This window comes from Tauraco erythrolophus, chromosome 22 (genome assembly GCF_009769465.1).
Source record: "Tauraco erythrolophus isolate bTauEry1 chromosome 22, bTauEry1.pri, whole genome shotgun sequence".
Classification (NCBI taxonomy): Eukaryota; Metazoa; Chordata; class Aves; order Musophagiformes; family Musophagidae; genus Tauraco; species Tauraco erythrolophus.
In genome coordinates, this window is record NC_141486.1 from 2594200 (window position 1) to 2604662 (window position 10463).

A 10463-nucleotide genomic window follows, 5' to 3' on the forward strand; every position below is an offset into this window, starting at 1 on the left:
GTAGCCCAGGGACAGCCCGTGCTAAGCATGACCGTGCAGTCAGCCTGGACCAAAGCAGACATTGAAGCATCATGTCAGCTGTCATGAGATTATAGCAAAGTCTGAGCAAAACAACGTTCTTGCTGTCAAGCTGCAGTAAGAGGCGAAGAGGGAGGTAAGGCGGGTTCACACGCAGAGATGGGTCCTGCAGACACTGTGTGCACGTGCTCCTTGGAGGAGCACTGGGCTCGTGCACAGGAAAGGTCTGACTTGACTCTTGCTCTGCAGGTATTAATGTGTCAGGCTCACAGGCGTGATGCCAGAGTACCGTGAGCATTACACATAAGGTCTGATCCAGTTCCGGCTGGTGGGGGAAATTTCCGTGATGAAAACGGGCTCTGGGTTAAACCTTTGCCCTGTACCAAAACCCTCAGCAGCTGCTCTGCCGAGGTGAATCTCCTGCGCCGCGGCCGGAGCAGGGACAGGTCACTAAGGACCAGGTCGCTGACGGCACCCGGTTATCCGGCCGCGGTCCGGCTCTGTCCCCCGGGTCCCGCAGAGCCCTTACCTGCTAAGGTGAGTCCAGCCGGTATTTTGTGAAGGGAACGTAACCGATGTGAAAAATTAACCAGAAGCTGATGCTAAGAGACAAGCTTGGAGTTTTTAGTGCTTGTTCTGCTGACCTTGAACAACCCAGGGGAATCCGTGCTTGCGTTCTGCCTGCCCGAGCTGCTTTCCGTTGCTGACTTGAATGAGCTCAGTGTTGTCTGCTCCTTCATTGAACATACCTGTGCTTTTCTCTTTTCTCTTTATTTGAGGATTGAGTCTGATATACGGTCTGTGCCTAACTCTGAGCTGCTTGCGGTTTTAACGTGAGAGAAACCGAGTGCATGCCTGAGACTGAGTTCTCAAACTCTTTGATGGGATTGGTGGAATGCGATGCTAATGGCCCCAAAACTGAGCTGGCATTTAAAGAAATGAATAGATCCAACAAGCCCCCCCAAATTCGGCATGAGCTCTGTAGCCAAATGAGCAAGAAACGTGGATTGGTTCAATATGACTGGGTGTCTCCTGGTAAAACAATATTACAAGGGAAAGACTATTTTTTGCTCATCTTTACCAACAAGAGCTCTTTATGATTACATTTTCTGCTCCACTGCTTGAGAGTTTAAAGCGAGATGCTTTCTGTCTTTAGCTAACTCGGTCCAATAAGTGGCTGCGAACAGAGATTCACAAATAAGTGAATTGGAATCAGTACAGAAAGGGGGGATGTTTTTCATCTCCTTAAAACAGGAGGGCAAGAGGGATCTGGCTTTTGCATGTTTTGTTTTGGAAAGAACCCTCTCTAGATTAGCTCATTGGGACAAGAAACCTCTTTTCCATGAATGAAAGAAAAAAAACAGGGTGCGGGGTGGGGAGAATCATACAAAACAATGGAAATCAGAATCTGTTTCCAGCAGTTCTTTGATCCACCTGCAAAGGCACATTTAATAATAATTTAAAAAATCAGCAGGTTCCTAAGGCACCCTCCTGCTGTTGAAAGCTCAGCCTCCCCGATTGATTTTCTACCATTGATCCATCTTCCAAACGGTCTTGCTGGTGCCATTCCTCCTCGACGAGCCTGTCCAGTCACATGTTGTATAAACATTTAAAACTTCCAGGTTAGAAAACATCCTCCTTCTTTCAAGGATGTTTTAATCTTCACTGGACAATGCTTTTCTTTGTTACGGTAGAGGATATGCGCAATCCCTTGCAACTGTCTTGGCTTAAGTTCAATTCATGGTAGAAAGCAAGCTGGCCAAGACTTCAAAACATCATTCGTTCCGAAACGATAACATGGCACCATTACCTCTCCCTGAGTCTTTAGGGGGAGAAAAATCTGCCCTACTCAAAGAAAACAAGACCTCCATGGACAGCGTGAAAGGGCCGTTTCCTTTTCTCTCATTGACCCAGTAGCAGAGGGGAGGGCTCTTGTGGAGAGGGATTTTCTCATACTTGCTGCATGTGGAGTGATCTGCACTGACGAATGTTTCTTTTGGAAGGTTTTCTGGTGGCCGATTTGCTGCTTAGATCGTGAAGCTGGTAATTTTAATTTCTTTTTTGCGGGCTGTGGTTTCTAAGCGCGTTAATTTCTGAAGGACACAAAACCTTTACTTTCCGCAGGACAACTTCATCAACCTCAGCTTCCTGCGGCTCTTCAGGGCAGCCAGACTTATCAAGCTCCTTCGCCAGGGTTACACTATCCGCATCTTGCTCTGGACGTTTGTGCAGTCCTTTAAGGTGAGTGTCAGGCACGTAGGAGGCGGGGATGAGACGTGGGGAGATGGTAACACTTGGCACGTCTGTGGCATCCTCCGTTGAGTATCAGAGAGCTTCCCCTTGTCAAGGGAACGGCCTCTCTCCAAAGCAATTATGGGAATATTAACTCTGCAGAAATGCTAGCTGATTCGCACTGAACATGCCCTGGAAGCTGTAGGTGCTGAACGTTTGGGAAGATGAGGCTGGAAGCCGGATGGCTGCTGCTGCAGAGTCACAGCAAGTGAGCAAAGCTCAAGTTGCCCTTGAAAAAACTACCACAAAATCGCTACGGCAAAATCTTGAGCGTTGGATATTGGCACAATGGAACGGTCTAGTAGGCACCTTCATGGGGCTATTTGCCTGCAGCGAGCGTAAGGTCAAATTGCTTTCACCAGATTTCAGTCTTGGTAGAACTACCTAGAAATGAAACCCAAATCATAACGTTTTGGTAGTAAAAGCTATGAAGCTGTATAACCCAAGGCTGTGTTTTTATGACGTGAAGGATTACAGAAGTGATTTCTTGTTCCAAAGTCAAGGCAGTTGCTTTCCCTGGTTTCCTTTTCCCCTGTCCTTCCCTCCCAGCAAGCTTCAGCATGTTCTGGCAGCTGGTATGTTGTGGTGAAGGGGCGACCGGCCACCGCAGCTCGATATAGCACTTCCGAACTGAGTGGCCCTCAAACAACTGTCTTACAGCAGCTCAGTTCTCAACCTGGGCTTAGCTTCGAGTTAGCTGTTTTCCAGATCTAGACAAGAGTCCACATGCCCCAAAGCTGGTTATTTTTAACAGCTCTCAGCTGGTTTGCAGCCCATTTCCACAGATTATTGTGTTTTAACTCTGGTTATGGGTCATGTTCACACTTCGCAGTGCAGAGAAGAGATCATTTAATCTGAAATCAGGATTTTTAGCACTGATTTGAGCTCTAGCACACTAGTGTTTATTGACTGTGCAGGTGCAGACACCCAGCCCCATCGCACGTGGACCCTCTCCCAGAAAGCCCTTGACCTCCCCGGCTCTGGAGATCTTGCAGGACTTTCAGAGAAATACAACATAAGGACACAGAGCTGTTGGAGCAGGTCCGGAGGAGGCCACAAAGATGATCCAAGGGCTGGAGCACCTCTGCCATGGAGACAGGCTGAGAATTGGGGTTGTTCAGCCTGGAGAAGAGAAGGCTCCAGGGAGACCGTCTAGCAGCCTTCCAGGACCTAAAGGGGCTACAAGAAAGCTGGAGAGGGGCTTTGGACAAGGGTATATGGCGATAGGACAAGGGGCAATGGATTGAAACTGAAAGAAGGGAGATTTCGGTTAGATCTAAGGAAGAAATTTTTTATGATAAGGGTGGTGAGGCACTGGCACAAGTTGCCCAGAGAAGCTGTGGCTGCCCCATCCCTGGCAGTGTTCAAGGCCAGGTTGGATGAGGCTTTGGGCAACCTGGTGTAGTGGAAGGTGTCCCTGCCCATGGCAGGGGCGTTGGAACTGGATGATCTTGAAGGTCCCTTCCAACCCTAACCAGTCTGTGATTCTGTGAACAAGAGAGGTAATGTGGGAAAGCAAAGCACAATGAGGTCAGGAAGCATCCAAAGATGGATCTGTTTGTGAGCTCACAGCCACAGCCTGTGAACTTCACCTCCTGCTTGCTGGCGGGATGTCCCACTCCAGAGCACTGCCTGTGCGCTGGCAGGTGGCTCAGCCAGCCTGGGCACCTACCTCTGGCTTTGCACAGGGTCCCACCTTCTTCTGGGCTGAGGTCTGAGTTCAGTGGGTGATAGCTGACGTCCTGGGTGCTGTTGCAAGCTCAGGGGAGCTTGTCTGCAGGTTGGTGCAATGGTAGGGTGTTCTGCACGGTGCTTTCTGGAAGGTGTTATGGTGGCTATTGGTATCTAACGACGTGAAGCACAGTGGGATGCAGAGCAGGGGCAGGGATGGAGGGAGGTTATTTTAGGTGATAAAACTATGGGGAGAAGTGCGCTTTCTCCAAAAATGGACAAGCCTGTTTAAGAGAAGACAGGCATTTCTCTTCCATGGCTGGAGAAAGATTCTGGGTGGCTTTACCCCAGGCTGGGAGTGCTGGCCAGCCCCGCACCAGCTGCAAGAGAACTGGGATGGAGAACTGGTTTCAGCAGAGCATGAACATGGCTATTGCTTTGCACCGGAGCTGGTCAAGAAGGAAATTTCTATTAGACTTTTTAAACTATAGAGGCAAAACCTTTTTGGAGGATGGAGATGGGAACGTAGAGATTGCTTCTTCCTACAAGCAACCTGAAGAAGAACTGCAGACATCCATGCTGTTATCCCATGGCCAGGGCTGGGGGACAGTGTTGTATGACACTGTACGTCCCTCTGGGAGACACCAGACAGGTTGCTGGTGCTCTCGCCTTCAACTTCTGCGTTATGCTTTCACCCAGCTGTCGAGCAGCTGATGGAAAGGGACTGCGGTTTGGGGGGGTCCCAGTGCCGTAGGTTTGTTAGGTCATGTTTTCCTTGAGGGTGGAGGGAGGTGGTGTTGCTGCTGCTCTCACCATGGAACTCACGAGGAATCCTGCAGCCAGGAGAACCTCTACCAGCAGCTGAGATGTGGAGTCTACAGGTGTAAGATGTTCCCACTCAGAGGAAGGTGCTCGGACTGTGTAGTCTTGGCTGGATCTTGGGAGAGGGGCTCAGCCAAGGCCCTTTTCAGCATAATCCTGCCCCTTTCCACAGTGTGTGCACAGTGCCGCCCCTGAAGCAGAGTCGGGGTGGTTCCTGGGCTGCGTGGGGAGCTACATGTCTGTCTGTCCCCCAGCGCTGAGGTCTCCATCCTTCTCTCTTGTGCCAAGGTGTCCAGCAGAAACCACATCAGCCCTTTGCACCGTGTTTCCTGTGGGGCTCCTCGTGGGCTGCTCGACCCATCTCCTGCCCTGAGCATCACACGCTCTGGCTCTCGGGCAAGGCTTCTCCTTCTTTTAGCTATCAGTAATTAAGAGGTGTTAATTACCCTTTCGTTTAGCCTGAGTGGCAAATAGGTATTAGTCTCAGCTTGGGTGACATAATTACATTGTAGCCTTCACTGATTTCTTGCTAAAACTCGGAATATTTTGTCGCCCTGGGATTGCAATCTGTGCCTGTTTCAGAGCAGGAACATGTTTCTTGGATGTTTTTGGTTTTGTTTTTCCCTCGTACTAAATTTACAGCGAGGTCATTAAAAATTAATGTTTGTACAATTATGCATAGGAAGTGCCAGTGCCTGCCGGTAGCTCCAGTGCTTGCTGCCGAGCTGCTGCTTGTGTTTTCTCTGCTTACTGCTTATCTGCTTGCAAGGATGTATAGGGAGCCCTTGGAAAACCCAGACTCTTTTGTGATGGACACATATCTGGCTCCAGGGGGTTGTCTTCCACTGGCTGCCAGAATTGTATTCTCTTCCCAGTTCCTTCATCTGAAGGATAAATCCCACAAAACATGCTGCTGCCCAGGAATTAAATGCTACTGGCTGATGTATGCATTTGCTGTCATTGACACTGTCTCCTTTCCCACAGGCCTTGCCTTATGTGTGTCTCCTCATTGCAATGCTCTTCTTCATCTACGCCATTATTGGCATGCAGGTAAAATTCCAGCTTTAATATGGAGCGTCAGTAGCCTGGTTTTCTCCCTCTGGTTCAGGGTGCAAATGGGTTATTGCCTCTGCAGCAGGATCTGACGTAGGATGAGGTGAAAGTCCCGTGTCAGATGAATTAGAAGTGAAAAAAAAAAAAAAAAAAAGCCACTTTTTCTACCATTATTGCCAGGTCTTGTGCTGAACATGGCCCTGGGCGTACAGATGTTTCTGGGGGTGCAAAGGGCGAGCGTGGGCAGGTGAACTGGCTGCGGGTTCCGAGCCTGCATGTCCGGAGGTGGAAGTGGGAGACACCTCCCTGCCTCCGGGACGGGCACATGGAGGGGCTGAGAGCAGCTCGGGCACTGCACCTTCCCAGTTTTCTTGGCCTGGGATGGAGCCGAACTGTGGTGTTGGAAAGGGTCTGTGCGAAGATGAAGTACTGATATTTTTTCCTCCCATTCGATCTCTACCACACTTTTTTCTCTCTCTCTTCAGCACAGTAACTATTCTAGCTTTTGAGACGCCTTAAACCAGAACAAATTCTTTTCCCGCCTTTTTTTCCAACGTCACTTGACCTCCCTTTACTGACAAATTCCACGTGAGGCGGCGTTTGGCCTGAATCGCTTCTGTTTTCTGTGGCAGGTGTTTGGAAACATTGCACTAGATGACGAAACCTCCATTAATCGGCACAATAACTTCCGCACCTTCCTCCAAGCCCTGATGCTTCTCTTCAGGTGAGTAGAGGATAAAATACCCTAAGTCTTGCGTGCGAGAAATACAGAAGTCCTTGTTTTCCCATATGCCAGTACAGCTGCACGGACTTAGGCATCCTCTAAGGAAGGTGTTCAGAGCAGAGCATCCATTCCTGCTTCCTCTTCCTCAGCGTTAAGAGTTGTCCTGGCACGTCTCCGAATGTGACAGATCTCATCCAACACACCAGCGTCTCCCCAAAGTGACACCCGGTGCTGTGACAGCCTGTGTCAACTCAGGCAGAAGCTTAATACAAGACAGAACCCCCCCTGGTTGAAGTCATCAGTGTGGTTCCTGGCATGACGCTCGCCTTTATTTTTCCGAGCGAGAATTCCTTTAACTGGTCATTTTTGCATTACCAACACGTTAACCCTTCGTACATCAACGCCACCTCTGCTTCAGAGTGAAAGTGTTTCCATCTGGGTTCATTCCACCTGGAAACGAAGCATTTTTCAAAAAAAAAAAAAATCAATGAAATGACAGATTTTCGTTTTCAGACCTGGCAAAACAGAAGTGCAGGCCCTGCTCCAAACTGGGGCAGCCTGGGGAAGATTTCCCTGATCCGGCCGCGTGCGGAGACACGGCGGTTAATAACTGCCCCGGCCCCACGCGGGCAGCCGCACCGCCGCTCGGTCCCACCGGTTCCGCGGCGCTCGTAACTGGGTGTCTGGCCAGAGATTTGGTTTGCATAGTTTCTGTGAAGCCAGACAGAAACGAAATTAGCCCTCGCTAGCTCAAGATAATCACTCCACTCAAAAGTTTGAATTTTAATAAAACTGGATAATTGTTCAGTCTCATGTCCAGACCTCTCGGTCCCTTTCCAGACCCACGGCAGCCGCGGTGGGTCAGAGCGGGCAGGGGCAGCGGGTTTCTACGCGAGGGAATGGGGCTTCAGGGCTAAATGCCACCAGTGGAGGAATCTGCTGTACAACACAGAGTACCCTGAAAGTTGTTGCAATTTACACTAATCACAGAGCAGGAGGAAGGCTTGTCTGCCAGCTCTGTGTGCAAGTTTGCCCAGCTGTGAGAGCCCTGCAGCCAGCTGTGCAGGGATGCCCTCAAAGCACCTCTGAGACTGGTGCAGATATTATGGGGAGAAAAATCTGAGGTTATGTAGAAAGTCAGAGTAAACCAACACGGGGATCCTCCAGTTTCTGATCCACATGTGCATGTTACAGGGGGTGCTTTATTGTGAGGATAGACCCTCTGGGACTGCAAAGTTTTGCCTTTTGGTTACTTTTCTCCTTATAGTAGCAGTAGAAGTTAGGATTTGGTTGGAGTACACCTACCTGTTACTTCAGTTCTCCCACCCAAAATGAGAGGGAGGAGGAAACGATGAAGAAAACCCAAGGGATTGTCATGACAACCTGACCCAAGTCACTATGACCAACCAGACCATCCTGGTATTTCTGTATCTACCTGGTAAAGGAGATAAGAGATGGAGTGGAGAAGCTGGGCTGTGTTTCCCATCACCTCCGTTGGGTTTGCAGCCAGCACTAGGACAGAGATGTCAGCTGCTTTAAAAGGAAACCATCCAAACTGTTTACTTACATTTGCACTTTGCACTTGACATGTTTAAATCGATCTGGTTTTATTCTCCATAAACCCAATGAAGCTCAGCCTGCCTGAGCCTGCTCCGTTTCTTTCACTCCCTGTGACAGAGGGAGATATTCTTTCTCCTTCCTTTGTCATGTCAGCACTTTAGATTCCAAATGTAAATTCAGTCTCTCCACCCGGACACAGCTTTTCGCCTGATTAATTTAGTTAATTGGGCGCACTAATACCCGGTGGATGCCCCCAGGGTCTGCGATGGGGAGGGGGTTGGATAACTGACCCTCTGCCCTCCCCGTCTGCAGGAGCGCCACAGGGGAAGCCTGGCACGAGATCATGCTGTCGTGCCTGAGTAACAGAGCCTGCGACCCGCTCTCCGGCCTCACCAAAAACGAATGTGGCAGCGATTTTGCCTATTTCTACTTCGTGTCATTCATCTTCCTGTGCTCCTTCCTGGTAAGTCGGTCCTGACCTCTCCCGAGGTGGAGCTGACGGTGTGGTTCCCTCCCCTCCCCACTCCTTTGCTTCATCCTTCTTCCTAATTATGATTTATACAACATTACAAGCCAGCCTCACTAAAAACCATTTATCATCCTGGTGATAAAATCCCTTTAATCCCCAAAGAGATCATTTAGCCATTAGTTTAAAGGGAAGGTTTTTATCTTTCTTCCCACAGGGAAGTCTAATATTTGGAATTAAGCATTAATCTGTTTTGTCTTGATTTGTAACACAGTCTTTTGAAGGAGGGGATTGGGGAGGGCAGGGTGAGAACAGCCAGGATAACGTTGGTTCAGAAGGGTTTGCAGCTGGGAGCATCACACTTATTTGACGCTTTGTGTTCTATTTTGTTTGTCAAATAAATGCAGTGATCTCATTTTCTTCTGCAACGGCGTTGGAAAAGCTTTAGACATGAAAGTACACAGAGCTGCTGGGCTTGATTCATGCCCGTGGCCATCGTACGGGCTGGGTCTAAGCTTTAATATATGCCAGTCTCTTTCTGATCACTTGCATGCATAAAAAGCTCTCTGCTCTTGGGGCTTGGTTCACTTTCTTGCACCACTGGGACAGAGGAATGGAAAACCAGGGACAGGGACCCAATTAAACCTCAAGCAGGAAGAGATGAAAGTCGCAGCTCTGAAATGTACTGAAAAACAATGTCTCAAACCTATGTTCAGTTCCATGGGTTTGCTTTAAAATGTGAGGTTTGATTCTTCTTGCAACTAATCCCTGCTGTCGTCAGAAACCTTTAAGCAGGAAAAAGAGGTACACGTGGCAGTTTGATGCTGGGTGTAGACAGACCAACATCAACAGCCCCTTCTGAGATCCTGCGTTCTACTGCTGTTGCCCCTTTGACATCCCGTGGTTTATTTCTTCTGCATATATTAAAAAATGTGGAGCCCTGAAAGCTGATATAAAGTTAATGCTCCATTTACTGATTCCTTCAGCACTCTGTATTTTAAAGCCAAATTTTTTCCTTGTACAAATCCCTAATCCAACATCAGACATTCTTATTGTTATTTTCGACTGTGTTATTGTTCCTCAGGCTTTTTCTTTAAAAACAAACCAACAACATCCCCCCCAGACTCACCCTCCCTGGCTCACATCGGCCGTTCCACTCGAAATGTAGTAGCAGAATTGGAGGCTGGAGCCCATCTGCGCAAAATACAGCTTTGGATGAGCTTTATCCCTGAGTCAGCTCCCGGAAAACCCTGGGAAACCGCAGCCCAGGCTGGCTGGCAGAGAGGGGAGAGCCCTTGCAAAGAGCACGGGTGGGGAGGGCAGGCTCCGAAAATAGGCAGCGGAACGCCAAGCAGCTGGACTGCCACGGGACAGGGCTGTAACTCATTTCTTAAAATGCATTCAGCACTTCATTGCAATGGAACATGTGGTTCCCCACAAGCGATTAACGCGGTACAGAGGCACAGCCGTGCCAGAAGGGCACGTTCTTCTGGTTTGTTCCATGTTGTTACACCGTAGACGGGGGGGGAATTGGATAATGTATTTGGATTTGAGTGTTGTTTCTGGCTCTTTGTGGATGTCCAGCCTGACATTGTTTTCCTCCTGTAATTTATACTGTTGAAAAATAGGAACTGAAATTTAAAAATACACGGGAATGTTAGAAACAGCTGTATACAAGCAAGGGTAAACTGTTCTGAGCCAGGGCTGGAGCTGGGACTTGGAAAGGGACTTGGGATCAAGGGGCAAACTCTTGAAAGTTTTGTTGTCTCCTGATGCTCCAGGGGTACTGTGTTATGTCTGGGGTCCCTGCAGCACGCGAGCGAGCCCTACTGATGTGGTTACAGTGCTGCCAGCCCT

At 49.0% G+C, this 10463-nt stretch overlaps 1 protein-coding gene across 2 annotated transcripts in view; it reads left to right on the forward strand.

The window, feature by feature from the left end:
• Positions 1-10463, forward strand: part of CACNA1B (calcium voltage-gated channel subunit alpha1 B) — a 302801-nt gene that overhangs the window by 257756 nt on the left and 34582 nt on the right. For both annotated transcript variants that reach the window (XM_086625007.1, XM_086625008.1), the window contains exons 34-37: positions 2143-2259; positions 5788-5853; positions 6489-6580; positions 8453-8603. In XM_086625007.1, coding sequence (XP_086481133.1) covers positions 2143-2259; positions 5788-5853; positions 6489-6580; positions 8453-8603 — 426 coding nt within the window. The remainder of the gene's footprint in view (positions 1-2142; positions 2260-5787; positions 5854-6488; positions 6581-8452; positions 8604-10463) is intronic.